The sequence below is a fragment of the Microcebus murinus genome, chromosome 2 (genome assembly GCF_040939455.1).
Source record: "Microcebus murinus isolate Inina chromosome 2, M.murinus_Inina_mat1.0, whole genome shotgun sequence".
Lineage (NCBI taxonomy): Eukaryota > Metazoa > Chordata > Mammalia > Primates > Cheirogaleidae > Microcebus > Microcebus murinus.
Window position 1 is genome coordinate 43,339,177 of NC_134105.1, and position 19,643 is coordinate 43,358,819.

General features: G+C 46.2%; 1 protein-coding gene across 1 annotated transcript in view; it reads right to left on the reverse strand.

Annotated features, from left to right (window-relative positions):
• Positions 1-1,208: 1,208 nt before the first annotated feature.
• The window catches only part of PLPP3 (phospholipid phosphatase 3), a 78,960-nt gene continuing 60,525 nt past the window's right edge, over positions 1,209-19,643 (reverse strand). The window contains exons 5-6 of the mRNA XM_020289188.2: positions 15,200-15,376; positions 1,209-3,119 (exon numbers count right to left, since the gene is read on the reverse strand). Of these exons, the coding sequence (XP_020144777.1) occupies positions 2,994-3,119; positions 15,200-15,376 (303 nt within the window). The 3' untranslated portion in view covers positions 1,209-2,993. The remainder of the gene's footprint in view (positions 3,120-15,199; positions 15,377-19,643) is intronic.

A 19,643-nucleotide genomic window follows, 5' to 3' on the forward strand; every position in this document is an offset into this window, starting at 1 on the left:
AGACCCTCATCCTTACTTAATTTGGATGGTTTAGTTTAGATGATAAGATCTGAGATGTTTGAGTTGTTAAGGTTTAAATAAAATTTTGGATTTTGAGTTGCTGCTGTCGTGTGTTGGGACTTTAGGGTGAACTTATTTTGCATGAGGTACAGATGTGAATCTTTGGGGGTCACAGGGTAAACTGTGGTAGTCAGAATAGTGGTCCCCCAAAGATGTCCAGGTCCTCATCCCTGGAATCTGTGAATGTACGCCACATGCACAGGTTAATTAAGGTAGCAGATGGAGTTAAGTTTGCTAATCATCTGACCTTCACATAGATGGATTATCCAGATTACCTGAGTGGGCCCCGTGTACATCACCAGGGCCTTAAATTTGGAAGGGGCACAGAAGAGGAGAACGAAAGACATGGCAGGGGGGACTCGGCCCAGGGTCACTGGCAGCTTTGAAGATGGAGGCAGAGGGCCGAGGGCCTGGAATGCGGCTGGCCTATAGACGCTGGAAAAGGCAAGGAAACAGCTTCTCCCCTAGAGGCTCCAGAGTTGCCAAATTATAACATGTTGTTTTATGCCACTAAGTTTGTGGCGATATGTTACTGCAGCCATAGCAAACTAATGTAAGACCTGTCCTGCAATTTACTGTTCTAGGATCTTAGACAAGTCATTTAATCTTTGCATTCCTTGGTGCTCCTTATTTCTCCAAACACGAGCTGTTGTGAGGCTGAAAAGGAACAAACAGGCAGAAATTCCCGGCACCCAGGTGCTCGATAATTGTGAATTTCTAGCTTCCAGGTTGGAGCAACACAAGGAAGGTAAGCAGGAGCCAAACGTTCTCAGCTGTTCTCAGCGGTCCTCCCTTTGATGTGGGCTGTGTACAGGCCTCCCTCATAAGCTCCCAGCACACCTTATCTAGACCACTGGCTCCTTATCTGCCTTCGGTGACCCACAGCTCCCTCCTCCCTGATAGAAAACCCCCCTTTAGAATACAAAAGCTCTTTAGAAGAGCCTGAGATGAGAGTAGAGCCAGAGCCTCAACCTGCAAACAGGCTTGCAGAGATGAAAGAGCAGAATAGACATCAGTCTCCACACTATGACCCCTCCCCCCATTTCCCATTGCAAGACCCAGGAGAGAGGCCAGCCCATTTAAAGAGGCCACCCCACACACCTGAGACAAACATCTCCTAAACACATCACGCTTCCAATGCCTCCATTAGTTGTGTTATGAGCTTTTATTTAAAAAGCACATTTAATACAAGTATAGTTTTGCAGATACAAGTTTTCACTTCGTATGCTACAAAAGTCTTTGAATATTATTCTCTTTACAAAATGGAACCTTACAAAAATACTGACAATTTAATGTTTTTATACAGTTTTCTCTAGTTGCAGTTATTTCTTTCATTACAAAACAAATGTCTACCACAGAACTACATTTTAGTTGATATTAAAAAAAAAATGAACTCAATGCTTTTTTAAGCAGCTAATGTAAATAACACAGGTCGAAACACAGTTTATAATCATAGTGGATATAGCTAAAATTGTTTCAGAAATAATATTTTACATAGTTAACTTTTAATGTTTTATACATTATTTATATAATATTTATATATAAAAATCATAGCTTGCTATAAGTTGAAATGAAAGGACGGATTCGGTAGTAAGGATGTGCATGTGGTTGATCCATATGGTTACGTGTAGCCCTTTGAAAGGTTTGCATCCAAGACCTAGAAGCATTTCTTCCTTCCTCCCTTCCTCAAAGGTTCAGTAGAAGGGATTCCTATCTACCGCCTACAGGGAGACCTTGCTTGAAAGACACGGATAGAGGATGAGAAAAACTCTCTACGGAGATTGAACCCCTGTGTTCTGCCCAGCAGAACCTACCAAGAACTGCCCTAGGGGTCAACCCCAAGACGATAGTGCTTTACACAGCTTAGCAAGAGCGACTCCCACAAAGACCCTCAGCTCTGCGATCTTGAAGGGCAGCCTCTCGAGCATGAGACCGCTGCTACTCTTGGCCCCTTCTGACTTGGAGCAGCCAAAAGGTTGGTTCCTTTTTCACTCTGCCCCCTTCCCTCCCCCATCTGTTGTACAGAAGGCTGCCTTCCATCAGCCAGTGGCAGACCGTGCGCCTTTGCTCATCCTCGGACCCTCACAGGCAATCCCGGTAGGCACCCGGCAAGGATGTCAAGGGAGAAAGTCTAACCCTCTCTAAGAGCGTGCAAGTGCCTGGTGACTGATGTGCACACAGCAGCATCCCGCAACGGGCATCTCAACGTCACGGGATGATGCGTCCAAAGAAGACACGTGAGGGCGCGTGCCCCCGATTGCTCCGGAAGTTGTGCTATTTGTGAAGTTCGCTCATCCACAAAGAGTCTCCTAATCACTAAAGTGAGGGACCGCGGCTGCTGGCCTATGGGCTGGGGAAGTGATGAGGCCTTAGCACTGGGCATCTGGATTTGGGATCTGATCGCGTGACTGAGCAAACTTGCTCTTTCCTTATATTTAAAAAAACAAGACTTCCTGAACCAAAGTCACAGGAGAGAATAGAAAGGGATGGACAGAGGGACGCAGGACGGGCACCCCTCCACGGCTATTTTCTCAGCTCAGTGCTATTTCTGGCTTCGTGTGCTACAATGTGAATTTGCGCTTTTCTCACAGGCCTGGGATTCCTCGGGTCACAAGAGGTGACCAGCAGCCTCTACTCGAATCATTTTAGTGTTTGTTCCTGAACAAGCCTGTGTTCACTAGAACATGAACACTTAAACTAATTGCACATCCAGGACTCTGGCACTTGGTGTTAGTTTGCTGTTGTTTCCACATAGGTGAACACTACCTATTTTGGAAGGCCACAAAGTAAAAACTTAATTTTTTTCCTTTAAAAAAAAAAATCAGTCGGGCAAAAATTTTTCCCTACATTCTACTGTCTGATGAGATTGGAGAGCAGCAAGAACTTGCTGTCAGCAGTCATTTTACTAAAACAGCTCAGGAGGTGGGCAGCACCTACACCATGTTGTGGTGATTGTTCCTGTCAATAATGTCCACAGGTGAGAGGATCTCCTTTCTGATAGTAGGAGGAGGCAGAGAGAGGCTCGTCTTAGTCTTGAAGAGGTCGGACACGAAGAACACCTAGAAGCACAAAATCAGAGATCCAAGTCAGTAACTGATGTCTGGGGTCTGAGTACAGGCAAGGGCGAAGGGAAGGTGCCAGGAGCACAGACTTAGGAAAAGGGACCCCACGTCACAGATCTTTGAAAAGCAAAGGACTATCAAGATCATACAGTTTAACTCTTATTGTACAGATAGGGAAACCGAGGCCCAGGAAAGGGCAGTGACATGCCTCGGGCTGCACAACAACCGTGGTAGGCACAGAACCCAGGCCCGGGGACTCTCAGGCCAGTGGCCTGTATCTGCCACCCGTACTTCCTTCTCAGGGCGCATAAACAGCAACGAAAGATAAGTTCCTAAGCACAGGAAGTAAGTCATAATTAGTCACAGTCATTAATTCACTCTACTTTCCCTTTCCTCGCACAGGAATCCTGGGTGTAACCAAAAAACATCAGCCAATATGAATTCCTCTCTGCAGGGGCTGCAGTAAGGAAGCGGCGGTGACCACGTTTTCCTGAAAACCGAGTGGTATCAACCATTTGATGGGGGTCAAGGAGCCAGAGTCTCGTTACGGAGGCGGTCAGCAACTGACCCGGAGGAAAGGGCGATGGAAAACCTCCTATCGCTCATTCCCAGCGTCCTTCCTCCTGCCAGGCATGTGACCTCACCGAGTCTTTCTTAGAATCACGGAGAAACATTTATTGAACAACCCACTTGCAAGGGTGTGAGGGGTGGCTCCGGCATAGTTCCTGTCTCAACAGCTTGTGGTGAAAGATTCAAGAACTTGACGAGCTACCAGAGTAAGAAAAATTTATGCTTGATATTCGATGGCAAAATAAACACGCAGACATCCACTGGAGCCATTTAGCAACAGGAGCCTGTATTAAATAACCAGAAGCGGCAGCTATCAGTCATGTAATTTAATAGGAACCACATGGCTGGGGTTCGAAACAGGGACTAAAATACTTTCAAAGTTCTTACGTCCAAAGCTTTCTGAATTGAAAAGTTTTTGTCCTGCAGATGGTAATGTGCTCGCTAATAAAGATAGCGCTGGGACTTCATTCTGGCTATATTGTAGGCATGAAAATGAAGTTTCTTAGTTAAGACTTCACCAAAACTAAGGCTCTAGCATCTAGGGCCCGGCCACAGTAAGGGACTTGAATTATTTGTTAAACCAGTTTCCACAATGTCCCTTCTATAGTAACACAGGAATCAACAACGTGCCACAAAGTCACAGCAAGAAACTGGTGACGCTGGTTACCCAGGGAGGGGAACCGGATGGCTAGAAGACACAGGGGAAACACAGACTTACTGCTCACTGTAAAACCTGTTGTACCTTTGGAATTTTGTACCCATTACTTATATTGAAACATTTAATTATTATTATTTTTTTATTTAAGAAAAGATAAAAGAAAGCTAGGCTGTCTGTATGCTACTACACGAAAATGAAAGATTAGTCAAGAAATGTAACATTTTAATACATTTGCAGCCTCGGTGCTATTGAATGCACCATTTTGCAAAGGAAAATATTAAGGCTTTCTTCCTTTCTTTTCCAAGGAGGTTTTGAACAGTGATAACTGTGGTATAGAAAGGTTTGTCTCCTAGTCACAGTCAAACTTGAAAATCAGGAAAGAAAAGACCTTATATATACAACCTCCAGGAAGCTCTAGGCTCCCCTGCTAGAAAATCCTTTATAGGGGGTCTGGGAAAAGATTTTCAACTGCCCCCAGTGTAAGGAAATGCTAACAGACATGATTAAAGTTCAATGTGAAGATAATTACACTTTGCAACACTTCTCTATCCCAAACAGACCCCTCTTTTACCCTGTTTCCCCGCTCCCCGTGGCTGTATTTCCTACTACACGAAAACGATATTATCATCTGATGGGTGCAGTGACATTGTCACCTCTACCTCAAAAGTATCCTCCCTTTTCTCCTTCACTTTGTCTTGGAGGAAGAGGTTTTGAGCCATGCCTCCATCACTGGCTTGCAACTCTACTTATTCCAGATTAGTAGCTAGATTCATGAAATATGAGTTCATACAGCCCTACTTTCTTGGAGATCTCTCTCCCAGACTCCATCCCATCTGCCAAGGGCAAATAAAGCAGGGTACAGCCCCCTCTTCCCCAGTAAAAGACTGTCAAGAGCTTGAATAACCTATCACCTCAATCTACTTGCTTTATTTCCCAACTTAATTTTCTGGGCTTCTGACCACACTACACGTTAGCTGTAAGATGGGAATAATGTACTTGAGAAAACCTAAACCTTCGTCTAGTACAAAGGCCAATACAAGGTGTTCCTTTCTCTGATGCTCTGGACACCAGAGTAATTACTGGGGCTGGAGCAGGTTACGCTCTCTCATGTCTCCAAAACTTTGCTTGTCAGCCTTTCTTCCTACATAGGAGGCCTCCTGAGGGTGGAGCCCCGTTCCTAATCAACCCGTGTCATCCATAGCACAAAGCTTTGGGCCTTGCACAAACTAGGAGCTAAATACATTTTTGTTGTGAAATTTCTAAAGTTCTCTCTACTTGCTGGGAAGCAAGCACTCTGGCCTTGGACCTCACTGACTGACATACAACTCTTATGGACTTCAGGAGGAACCACGGATTCAAACACCATGCACACAGCCAAGTGGCAAGATGAAAAGCTGAGTCCGGTCCCATGGAATCCCACTTTAAGCTGCATTTCGCTTTCAGCATGGCTTGAGGTTACACAAACACTTTTGGGGGATCATGAAACATAATCCTGTCAAGACTCAAACAGGGCTCAGTGTTTTTAATGTTTGAACAGCAGAACACAAAAAGAACTAGTAAAAGTAAAAACTTCTTCGGCTTGGAGCAGTTCCATTTCCTATAGAAGATGATCTCCACCCAGAAAGAAAACCCAGAGGCCCAGGCAGGGAAGGAGCTATATAAAGTTAAGTCGCTGTCTTAGGTCAATGGAATAAACCCACTCCCACCCACCAGCCCTACTCCACAGATCTTCTCTGCTATGGGAAATAACACATTATACAGTAAATACAGTCTCAGCAAACAAGAAAACTATACCATAAGCACCAAGAAGAGTTCTAAGTTATACTGCCCACGACATTTGCTCAATTCTATTTCTCTATTCAAGGAAATTCCATTTCTTTGAATTTTATAAATCACTTTTTTATTTTCAGCTACTCAGGATGCCAAGGCAGGAGGATCATTTGAGCACAGGCGTTTGAGTTTGCTGTGAGCTAAGCTGATGCCACAGCATTCTAGCCTGGGAAACAGAGTGAGACGCCTGTCTCAAAAAAAAAAGAAAAAAAAATCATTTTTTTTAAATAGAGGAATGCAATCAATAAACACTTATTAGACTCCTGCTATGTGTTAAGCTCCACTCATATGAAGATGAATATACATAAGACAGAGTCCTTTACCCCTCGGGAGCTAACAGGCCAATGAGGGAGAGAGCCAGGTACAGACAGACAGACAGACAACCACAATTCAGTGTATTAAGGATTATGGTGGGAGCCACGGTGTTAAGGAAGCACAGAGAATGTGTTATCCCACCCGGATTAAGAGGGTGGGGAGCGAGCCTTGGAATGCTTGTCCCGGAGGATGCATATTTGAGCTTAGCTTTGTAGGCTAAGGAGGAGTTAGCCAGGTGGTGCATGCCAGGAATGTTGTTACAGGCAAAGAGAACAGCGTCTGCACAGGCACAGGAGTGAGGGAGTGAGGCACGTTTGGGAGCTGTAGGAAGCTCAGTGTAGTGAGGCCAGGGCGGTCGATGAGGCCAGATCTTGAAAAGCCTCCTAGGACACGTTAAGCAGTTTAGACCTCATCCTTTTGGCCCTAGGAAATCATTGTCAAGGCTTAAGCAAAGAAGCATCATGTTGGAAAGACTCACATTAAGATCACGTTGGTATCTAAAATGGAGAAGGAGTCAGAAAAAGTGCCATGAGCCTAGAGGCGGGGACTGTAGAGTCTAGAGGAGGATAAATCCTGAACAACCACCATGTAGTGAAGACAAGAAGGGACAGAGTCTGAAATGTTGAGGATAGGACTGGCTGACAGCGGTGGTATATATGTGTATTTAAAACAGAGTCTCAGTCTGTTGTTGCCTGGGCTATAGTGCTGTGACGTCAGCCTAGCTCATAGTGACCTCAAACTCCTGGGCTCAAGCGATCCTCTGCCTCAGCCTCCTGAGTAGCTGGCACTACAAGCATGTGCCACCACACACAGCTAATTTTTTCTATTTTTAGTTGCCTGGCTAATATTTTTTCTATTGTAGGTGGGTATGCATGCAGGGGGAGGCAATATTTTTCTTTCTAGCTGTTTTCAATTCTAAACATTTTTGCACCTGTTCCCACAAAAAACTTAAAATTTCAGTGACTATGTTAGGGAAAAAAGTATACCTCCACTTTCCACTGCTTTGTAATATTTTGGCTCCCCCTGAAATTGTCTTGGGATGGTGATTCTGACCTTCTCCTTGGTCAGGATCCCAGGGTGGTCTCAGGGTAGAAGCGGATCTAATTTACCCAAGCACGCCAGACAATGCAATCCTTCCTTCAAGAGCAAGAGTACTCACAAATAAGGCATCTCTAAGCTATAAGAACCCCATTTACTGTGATGAAGAGATAAGAAAAAACTAGAAAAAGGAAAGAGGGGGAAAAATAGGAATAGCCCTCTCTCTCGTAACCCTACTGTCCTCAGTAGTATATTCTATTGCACATGTTTGCTTACATGTCTGTCCTCACTAGACTGGTCTCAAGCTATTAGTAAATTCCAACATTAATTTATTGGACGGTTTCCACCAACATTTTAAAAGGTTAAACAGAAAATACTAGAATGTCTCACACATAGTAAGGGCAGGTCTGATTTTGTGAAATATTTGTTTTAGTTATCTGTGGTTTAGTTTGGTTTAGCCTCTATTGGGTTATGATGTAAAATGTATTTCTTCTTATGGATCACGGTCAAGTCTTAGAAAGCTATTGCACAATTCTTTAAGAAGCAACTCCTTTTAGCCTTAAGGATTCCTTAAAACACAGCATAGTACTGATCACACAATATACATTCCATCAACATGTTGTATGTGCCAAGCACGATGCATCTTCTGTTTGCTGAATCATCAATCCAAAAATCATGTAAAGTATTATCATCCCCGCCACACAGAATAGGAAAGGTGGGAGTGAAGTGAAGTGACTTGCCCAATAGGCCTGACTAGCAAGTGGCAGGAATACAACACCCCTGTCTGAGCCTCTGCCCCATCAGCCCGCCCATATCAGTGGGGGAATAAGAAAGGAGGTTTTTGAAGTACAGTTGAACAACACAGGTTTGAAATGCACAGGTCCACTTATACGCAGATTGTCTTCTGCCTCTGCCACCCCTGAGACAGCAAGACCAGTCCCTTCTCCTCCCCTACCTCCTCAGACTACTCAGCGTGTAGACATCGAGGATGAAGACATTTATGATCATCCATTCCACTTAATGAATAGTAAATATGTTTTCTTTTCTTATGATTTTTTTTTTTTTGAGACAGAGTCTCGCTTTGTTGCCCAGGCTAGAGTGAGTGCCGTGGCATCAGCCTAGCTCACAGCAACCTCAAACTCCTGGGCTCAAGCCATCCTGCTGCCTCAACCTCCCGAGTAGCTGGGACTACAGGCATGCGCCACCATGCCCGGCTAATTTTTTCTATATATGTTAGTTGGCCAATTAATTTCTTTCTATTTATAGTAGAGACAGGGTCTTGCTCTTGCTCAGGGTGGTTCGAACTCCTGACCTCGAGCAATCCGCCCGCCTTGGCCTCCCAGAGTGCTAGGATTACAAGCGTGAACCACCGTGCCCGGCCTTATGATTTTCTTTATAACATTTTCTTTTCTCTAGCGTACTTTATTGCAAGAATACAGTATATAATATGTATAACATACAAAATATGTGTTAATTGACTTTATTCTATCATTCAGGCTTCTAGTCAACAGTAGGCTATTAGTAGTTAAGCTTTTGGGGAGCCAAAAGTCATATGCAAATTTTCAACTGTTGCTCAAGGTCAAATGTACTTTGCAAACTGTAGAGTACCGTAAAGATACTGTTATCACCTATTTGGGGCCAAAGCTTATTTTAACCTTTGCTTCCTTGACTACATCCACATTCCTGCCCACCTAAGCGTGGGGCCTGGGGTGGCAAGGTCAGCCTCAGGGCCTACTGGGCAAAGAGCTGGGCTTTTGCAGGGCCAGAGGGACTTGGAAGGTCATTGCACCATTCCCCTGTGCCCAGGTAGCAATGGAATAAATCTAAAAAGAATAGACGGGAATCTCCCCTGTTAGAGAAGGAAGAGCTCTTCCAAATTCATGACACGGACCAAGCATGCTTGGAATTTACTGTTTTAGGCCTTTGAGATGGAATCAAGAAACCGGGGATCTGGTTCCTACTCTGCCACTGTGGGCCCTTGGGCATGTCCCCCCTCTCTCTGCCCCGCAGCTTCCTCTTGCAAGGTGGTCACCACTGAACTCTTCCTCACACTGGTATTCCTGCTGGTCTCTTTTCCCAAGGTCACCCCACTGGGGCAGAGACAAAGAATGCCCTCGCCCTTCCCTGCATCTGGAGGAAGATTGCAGCACACAAAAGAGCAACCACTGGCTGAGCCACACCCCCGGGGAAGAGGAAAACCAGGAAAAACTCTGCTGTGTGTTTATGAAATTCACGAGCAGCTGCTTCCTCTGCTGAACCCACAGCAATGGCGGCCTGGCCCTCCCCTGACCCCTCCCAGGGACCCCTAATTTGCCATCTGTTAGAGGGTCAGGGAGGAGGTGACCAGATATGCAAGTTGTCACCAGACAGGAAATGAACTGATGTCTGTTCCTTAGTCCTAGCCCCTGGGTGAGTCCAACTGTAGAGTTCACATCTTTGGTAGGAGTGACTTTGTGCAGGTGGGAGGGGCTGGCAGAGTCAGTGTGTGCCTGTGTTTGCATCCATCTGTCGTTGTGTGTCTGTGGCTCTGAGTTCTGGTAAGAGAGAGAGACAGACAGAGACAGAGAGAGATAGAGAGAGAGAGACAGACAGACACAGAGAGAGAGAGAGAATATGGATGTCTACATGTCTGGGTGTAACTGGGTCTGCCCACGTGCCTCTCAGTCTATCCGGGCTGTGGCTCTCTGCCTCTGTCCATGAAGGTATATATTGTCGTGCAGGCCCGTCTGACTCTAAGTGCCTGTGTCTTCGTGTTGAGACCATGACACTGTGTAGGTTTTCCGTCTGTGCTGTGCTTCATTGTCTTCTCTTTCTGGGAAGCAGTCAATTAGTGAGCAATGGGGGAAGAAACCATACCCACTCCCAGCTGGCATGTGATTTTTGTCTAGACAAGTCCGCCTGCTGTGACAGGACCCACCCTCAACAGCCCGGGGTAAAAGTGCTTGGCTGTCACAGCCTGTCACCCGAGGCTCTGCAATGACTGGCCCAACATTCTAGGGTAACACAGGCACCAAAGTCAGTCACTACAAAGTCAGCTGCGCTGTAGAAATTCTGTGCAAAAAGGTCACGGAGCCACAGGGCTTCCAAGTTCAATCACAGATGAGGAAAGTAGGCTCAGAGCGGGCGTGTGTGGCCTGAAGCACAACCTGAGTCATCATTCACCACTTACCCAAAGCTCCTCCAGCGCCTACTGCCAACTAGCCTCTGAACTAGGCGCTCAGAATGAACACCCAGGAGGTTAACCCCTGAATTCTGCTGTAAGGCACCCCGCAATCTAGTTGGGCAGACAGACATGAGCGGGCATTCTACAGGACAGACCTGAAAAGCCACGGCAGGAAGAAAGAACAAAGGGCCGTGGAAGGAAGTGAGACAGCGCTGTCTTTGGGGACTGGAGAGGGTGTGGAAGCTGAACAATGTCCCCCCAAACATGTCCACGTCCTGTTCCTCAGAACTGGTTAATGATGTTACCAAACATGACAAAATGGACTTCGAAGACAAGATTAAGTTGAGGATCTTGAGAAGGAGAGATTGTCCTGAGTTATCAAGGAGGACCCAAGGTAACCAAAGGATCCTTATGAGCAGGAGGCAGGTGTTCAGGCGTGACAATGGAAGGGAGGCCAGAGTGAACGAGACAGATTTGAAGTTCTATGTGCTGGTTTTGAAGGTGAAGGAAGCAGCCACAGGCCCAGGAATACACGCAGCTCCAGAAAGCTAGAAAAAGCAAGGGAATGGATTTTCCCTAGAGCCTGTAGGTGGAACACAGCCCTGCCAACACCTGGATTTTAGCCCAGTGAGACCCATTTTCCACTTCGGACTTCATAACTGTTAAGGAAAATTGGGGTCGTTTTAAGCCACTAGGTTTGTGGTGATTTGTTACAGCAGAGGCAACTGAGGTTTCATCAGAGATGAGGTGAAACTGGAACTGCGCCCCATCAAAGGGGGACAGGTATCTAAGGTAAGCACGCAGGGTGTTGGAAAACATGGAGAAGTCTGGCGGCGGGTAGGGAGCTGTCCAGAGATGAGGCCCTTAGAAGCCAGGGTCTTGGAGCACTGGCTTCGTGTCAGGCTGCGGGGACTAACTCCAGCTGCGCTACCCTCTCTCCGAGAGACTGAGCTCTCAACAAACGTCAGCGAATGTTACACCTCAGTTAACAGCAAGTCCGCAGAGGCGTGGCTCAGGAGGTTACCTGGCAGAGTGGGAAATGGATTCTGGGTGTCTTGGCACCCCATGCAGTGGCTTTCGTACCAGATCGTGCTGTCTCTTTCCCAGGCCTCCTAATCTCAGCTGATGTCTCTGCCATACGTTCATGAGTAAGGGGAGAACCCGGCTTTTGCCAGGATTCCCTGGGACAGCCAGCCCCGATTCTTGGGAGAACATTCTGCTACATGGCACAGGCAAAGCAGAGGCCATGGACTCCTGCCCGGAATGTGAGAGCTACTTGCACAACTTGGGGAAAAACCCACAAGGCAGACACCCTTCATTCTCCCCACAATTCCCTCTCCTGGGCACCTGGTGTCCGCATCAGATGGCCTCTTGGCTCCTCACACCTCCTCAGGGACCAGCCCATCTCTGGCTCAATCCAGGGTCCTGCGCTTTACTTTTGTCTTCCTCACAGTCAAACCCTAGACAACAGAATCCTGATATTGTGCAATCAGAAAAAAAAAAAAAAATACACTGCCTTCTTTTCTCCCAGCTGAGTAGTCACAAACTTTCATGCTGAGTAGCCACAGCTTCCTGGCCCTTCCTTGCCCTGGCCTCCCAGATGGCTTCAGTGAAATGAATCGGCCAGTGCTGTGACTCTAAGCCAAGGGTCCTCCTGTGCACCAGGCTGAGTGTTAGGTATTTGAAGAAAAGTGATAAGATCGAGTCCCTGGCTTTGCATGTTCACAGCTGAGTGGGCAAAGACAGGGAAAGATATTCATCACCCCTTTCCAAACCATCTTTACATTGCAAAACAGGCTTTCAAAAGCAAAGCAATAACTGGATCAGCCCAAAGCATTGGGAAGGACCCCGTGCACACTTAAATGATACTCCCTGAGCAGGTATCTATGACAGGTCAACTCCAACTGGGCCTTCAACTTCAGCGGCCTCCCCTCCTTTCAGGGTGCAGAGGGCATAGCTTTAAATTGGCTAGAATCTTGGGGGCAGCTGTCTACTACCTCGTTGACCTTGACTTGAGTTATCTCTCTGAGCCTGAGTCACTTGATTGGTAAAATGGCCAGAGGAAAATGGCATTAAGTGGCCAGTAGGAGACAATGGGAAAAGCATCTAGCACAGAGCCAGGACCAAATTCCTATCCCTTGCTATAGTCCGTGATAGCCAAGTAGGATAAAAGTCAGCCCCTCATTTCACTCCTTGAAAACAAGCCTTGGTCCTCCCAAACACTCTGCCTAATTGCTCATTGCCAGTGCACTAGGGTATGGAAGAGAGGAAGGCTAGGAAGGATCCCCCCCACCTTTTAATTTTTTTAATTGGGGGTGCAGGAGACTCCAATTAGGGCAGTGGCGCCAAGGAGGAAACACAACAGCAGGCCCCCTCGAGCTGTCCTCCTGCTGAGAGCAATGCTCAGAAGGGCACAGTCAGCAAAGGGTTACTCCTTGGTGCAAACACCCATCCCCCACTGTCACTTCACATTAAAGGGCCAGGTACCAGAGAACAAGCTGGCCAGTGACAGCTGCTCTCATTAACGGTTTGCTCCCTCAATTTCTTTCCCTTCTGGCCTTTACTTGAAAAAAGAAAAGAAAAAGCAAGCAATGAAGAAAGCCATCAAAACAGCCCATCCTGGCTGGACCCGGTGGCTCACGCCTGTAATCCCAGCTCTCTGGGAGGCTGAGGTGGGTGGATCGTTTGAGCTCAGGAGTTCGAAACCAACCTGAGCAAGAGCAAGACCCAATCTCTACTATAAATAGAAAGAAATTAATTGGCCAACTAATATATATATAAAAAATTAGCTGGGCATTGAGTAGTATGCCTGTAGTCTCAGCTATTCGGGAGGCTGAGGCAGGAGGATCGCTTGAGCCCAGGAGTTTGAGGTTGCTGTGAGCTAGGCTGACGCCACGGCACTCACTCTAGCCTGGGCAACAAAGTGAGACTCTGTCTCAAAAAAAACAAAAAAACTCCAGCCCGTCCTTAGGCTAGGATTCCCGTGTCACAGGCCCGCACACAGTTCAGATGCTACTTTCTTCGTGCTGCCCACTCTGAGGGCTGCAGCTCCTTCTCCCTCTTCTCGGCCACTGCACACTGAGCCCGGCCCTCGCCACCAGCTGAAGCCCCCCCACGTCTCTGTTACAGCCCCCCATTGTACTGCCACTCCTGTGCTGGGCCCGGCTGTGCAAACTGCTGGAATGGGATTTCCTTAGGAGCGAGGGCTGGGCCTCGGTCATCCCTATGCCTTCCAGACAATGTTCCCTATAGCGCTCTCAAGAAAGGGTGGGTCAGTTCATGGATTCTAGCTTTTCGCTTATTAAGCACACATTTACTTATTCTGAGCTAGGATCCCAGAGTGGCCTTGGTAAGACAGGAAGAATGACATCTATCTATGTTACATACGGTCCCTGCCCCGTGGAACTTACAGCCTAAAGGGAGACACGTCAGTAACTTCACTCCAGCGTGGTGACCGAGGTCACACAGGAGAGGGGCAGAGGCTGTGGTAGGGAGGCACAGGCCTGCAGCCAGGCTTAGAAACCAGGAAAGGATAAGAAGCTGGTTTAGATCTCTCTATTCGTAATTCTTACTGTGAATGAGCAAGGATAATAGGAACGACAGTATGATCTACATGTGTGGCGCTTAAACTTCCAGCCATTCTTGTGTGGTGCAATTCCTGCCGGACTGGTGTGAGCTGCCCTGGGTAGGGTAGGGCCCAGGAAGGCACAATGGATCAAAGTAGATGCTCGGTCATGTTTGCTGATTAAGCCCCTTCAAACTTTTAGCAGGCAGGAAAAGCAGAGCTTACCGATGGAGATGCAGACAGGGAGAATGCCTTATCCCACCTTTACTGGGAGTTAGGGATGAAATACATGAAAAGGTAACCCATCCATTTGGGACAAATCAGCATGTGGCCCATCCCAAGTTCAGTCTCTAGGGAACCCTGTGACTTGATATGCAAGGACATCAGCTGGGGAGATGGCTTAAGGTTCAGCCAGCCTCTTCTCCTCCAGCCAACACTTAGTCTAGAGTCTGATCAAGTTACCCCAAGGGTCACAGAGGGAAGGGCAGACATTGCCCAAGAAGCTGAGAAATTCTGTTGTCTACTAAGTGTCCACCAAAGTAGCATGTGAGCACCATGAGTCAGGAGACTTAGATCTGCTACTACATTGACATGTGACCTTGGGCAAGTTTCTTCCCCAAATTTCCTCATCTACAATGTGAGCAAGTTGGAGAATATCTAAGTTCTCTTCCAACTGCAATATTCTGTGAGCCCAAACCTTCAGTGTTGACAGAGAAGAGGATGTACAGAACCTACAGGATCAAAACTCACAGACTGCAAAGAAGCAGGAATTATTCTCATTTTACTGTAAGGATCTAGGGCAGGGTGGCTTTTCTGATATCAAGCAGAGAACAGGAACCAGGGTTCCCTGGCTTTGGTCACTGAGCTAGAAATATTTAACAAGCAACAAGCAAGAGCCCAGGGCTCTGCTTGCATACTGAAGACAAGAGGTTACTTACTATGCAGCAGGCCACCAGGGCTCCTTGGGCAAATCCTGCCAGTACATCGCTGGGATGGTGCTTGTGGTCTGACACGCGGGACAGTCCCGTGTAGAAGGCCATCATGATCAAGGTGAATTGCAGGAGGGGCCGCAACAGGCGGGCACCTCGCCAGGTAAAGCGGGCTTGCAGGTATAGCTGGAGGGAAGAGACAAGAAGAACAAACACTAAGTGACTTCCCATTCACGTGCACTAAGACCCCAGGTGGACACATGCTATATTTCTGCTAAATGGAATTATCCACACCAAGGGCAGCATTTAATTTTATATGACCTTAAGCCAGTTATTTAAATGCAACTTTGTCAGCCTAAAAAATAAGAAAAAATAGTTTATCTAGGGAGATACACTAGGGAGAGCCAACCAAGATAATACATGCAAATGGCCTTAGCACACTGCTCAGCACATAGTAGGCACTTAATAGATATTAGTTTCCTTTTATCTTCTTGATTGAAACTAATTACAGAATAATAACCAGGATTAGTAAAGGTTTCTTTTTTTTACAATTGATGACAACTTATTTAACAACATTGGGGTGTTTCGCTGGGGATTACGGTTGTACAATCCCTATACTACCTGCATCTGAGCATTGCCACAAAAATGAAATACCCAACAATAAAGAAAAATTATTGTGAGATTCACAGAGAGATGCTTCTGCTTCACAAGAAGGACAAGTTTCTGAGTTACCGCTTGCAACTGTGGATTTTGAATTCCAATATAAGGAAACACATAAACCAACCAGACAATGCCAGAGAACTTTCAAGCAGAGGTTGATGGACAGTGGACTGGGTGGGGTCAAAGAGTAACCTGAAGAAAAATGGAAACAAAAAACAAAAAACACCTCTGGCTGAAGCAAAGAAGTTGAAATGACGTCAGCTGGGCATTGTCCCCTCGGAGTTATCTGGCTGCAGTTTCCGTTCTAACCTCTGGGCACAAGCTACTTCCCAGGTTCCTGTGGGAACTTGGGAAGTGAGGAGGAAGAGGCGAGGAGACAGGAGGAACTTCCCACTACAAATCAAAGCTCCAAGCGGCCAGGAGAAAGGGAGGACAGCGGAGGGGAGGGGACCGATGGCCTAAAGATAGACCCCGTGTGCAGGCAAAGGCGTGACTCTGCCCTTCCTGAGACAAAGGGACACTTTTTTGGGGGTGAGGAAAGAAAGAGCAAGCAGCGGCCAGTCTCAAGGAGACAGAAGAGTGGACGATCCTGGAGTCACTCTTGGCCGTCGTACAGCGCCCAGGACTGACTCCTCAACTACTCGGAGAACTATTTCAAAAAGGCTAGGCATGGAAAACATCAGCGACTTTATAATCATTTTAAACTTATATAAATGCATTTATTAGAAAATCTAAGAATAACAAAAACCTGGTAAGAGAGACCACATTGATTTTGTTGACGGTTGAACAAGTGGTAAAATTATTAATGGTTTTCTCATCTATAAATAATAGTTAAAAATCTAAAACAAGAGAGAAAGTCATAATAATAATAGCAAATATGATTAAATAAATAATAATTAACTGAGCAAGAAGTGCATGGGGGCCTTTACCAAGTGAGAGACACAAAGGACAATTTGGATAGAAGGCAAGCTAGAATTTTTATTTATAAGAACACTCCACTTTTAGATTCAGAAGTTGATATGTAAATTCAGTTGGATTCCCATGGACATCCTAAAAAGGGTCAATTTCTAAGGGGAAGGGATGCTTGACTTGAACCCTAAAGATGAATGGGTGTTTGCTGGAGTGAAGGGGACAGGAGTGAGGGGTATATATTCCAGACAGAGGGATGACTTTGGGGCTGGCCACCAAAGTTCCCATGAACTTCAAACAGTCCAAGATAAGTGGAGAAGAGGGTGTATGGGGGGAGGGGTGATGAGAAATGGGGTTATAGAGTCCAGCAAGGGCCCAGTTCACAAAGGACCGTGGGTGTCAAAGGAACTTGGCCTCTGTTCAGTAGGCCAGTCTTTGCCAAACCAGATTCCAAGGAATATTGCATGGAATATTAGGTGTGATTAAACAAGATTTGTGAATGCTCTATACTAAATCCTTATTTTTGTCACTCATAATGCTTATAAGATTACTAAAGGCTCTAAGAAGTCCTTGAGGAAAAAAGACTTACTTGACTTTTAATCACTATTTTCACAGAACACCTACCTATTGAATCACAATTGGAAAATGTTACTGCAAGCAATGGTGAAAATTAAATGGTTTGAAGCAAGGCACTGAGTATCATAAAAAACTAACCTGAGTGTTTTTTAAGGGCTGTAGGCAAGGTTGGGTCACAATAGGCAACACCAAAGTCATTGAATCCAAAGCTACAGCTGAAGGCTACTCCCTCATTTCAGCTGAAATGAGCCACCAGTGGCCTCTGCAAGCATGCATCAAAAGGTCCCTTCCATGTGGGAGTGGGGATGGAGATGATGGTGGGGATGGAGATGATGTTGGTCTAGCTCCAACTCAACACAAGTCTATGGGACAATGGCAAATTCAAGGACGTGGAATTATCCATCTGCAGTGTGCCCACTAGGGTCTGGCCTTCCTCCAGCTATTCTTGGCAGTGGACAGGGGTGGGGTGGGTAACAGAAACAGCACAGGTTTTAATCAGAAAAAAACCTCACTGTGCCTCAGTTTCTCACATATGAAATAAATGTAACAACTACTATCTTCCAGACTGGGTGTGGGATGGCTTGGTTGATAAACATAGATGAAGAGGATGGCATGACATTCTACTCAATAAATAGGTGATTTTATTTTTTAACCACTTTTCATAATTTGGACCTTGTAGCCTCAAGATTTGTCTTATTTCCCCTGCTGGAAAATCTACAGCTTCTTAGAAAATGCTTGTTACAAATCCTCCAACCCTTGCCCTGCCCCCCGTATGCAGACTTGAGGTCATAGGCCTTGGAAATCAGGGTGGGGCAGAGGAAGGGTGGGCTTCCCAACCGGACAAGGTCCACATCTCCCCTTCACTGACTCAGATACTTAAGGCTGCAGCTTAATAAAAGAAAAAAATAAATACAGGAGAGGAACTCAGGAGAGAGGAAGAGAGCAGTCATCAGAATAACTCCAGGAAGGGAGTGCTTATGAATGAGAAAGGAGCAGGCGGCCCTGGGAAAAGAAGTCCTTTGGGAAGCAGTCAGACTTGGAATTGCAGTGGGCAGATGGGAGCTTGCTCCCAGATACACATCAGTAACTAACACATTTGAGGAGGAACACCTCCAGGTCAGGATTGGTGTCTACAGGTAGGGATTTAGGGGATAGTACAATAAGAAAGTGCATTTTGGGGTGAGACAGCCCCGATTCCAGTCCTGGCTCTGCCACTCAGTAGTTGTGTGGTCACTTAACATCTCTAAGCCTCAGTCTCCTTATCTGTGAAATAGACAGAATAGTATCTCCTTCTCAGGGTTGCCAGGACCAAAGGAGGTAACACCGGAAGACCCTGTCTGCCACAGGATGAGCACTCAAGACACTCTTGAGAAATCTAGGTTACCCTTTTGCCTAGGTAAATGAGATTTGCTCAATGACCATGGTGATATCACCAAACCAAGTTAGTTGCTAAAGAATGAGATTGCACAATGACCTTCCACTCAGTGGCTTCATCTGATTTGAGAAGTAAGCTGGTGGCAACAGGCTTTGAGGTTGATCAAAGGATCTAAGAACGCCCTCCGCCAATCTCACTGCTAAATGGAGTGGCTTTTGCCAGTTCAGAGCCCAGTCACACGAGCTGTTCCAGGCCAGAGAGGTTTGGGCCTCACCAGGATCACTAAGTACGTTCTGGGTCCTAGGGACAATGAGTAACTCTGGAGGTTCCATTCATTCCCACTCAAAGGGCCAAGTATTATCTTACTCAAGAGAGAAAGCCAAACCCTGCTGACCAGACGGTGCCATGCCCCTATCCTGGACCAAGGAGACTTTCCCAGCCTTAGAACACCTGCAGGGGCTTCAGCAAAGACCCAGGCACCCTGAAAAAAGGTGCTTAGGAAAAGGGGGAGCAGAGTGGGACGAAACCAGAAAGTGAAACTCACTTTGACCTCACACAGGCTGCTGCTGGCATGCTGCCTAATCTGCGTTCACTTCCCCATCTGTGTCAAGGTGTCCAGGCTGAGAATCTGCCCCGGGAACCCACTTCCCAAACATCACTGCAGAAAGTGTCTGATTTGCACTCAGAGCAACTAGACTGGAATCTTTTCTCTGCTACATACCAGCTATGTGGCCCCGGACAAGTCACTCTGCTTCTCTGAATTTCTGTTTTCTCATATAGAACGTAAAGAAAAATTTTTTAAATGTATCTATTACCTTCAAGACTCTATGAAGGACACAGATATGAATAAGCTCCTTCACTAAAAAAGCGTATAATCTTAAAGACCTTTTCTTGCACAAAGATTTGCTTCCAACTGCTAAAATAAAACTGTTG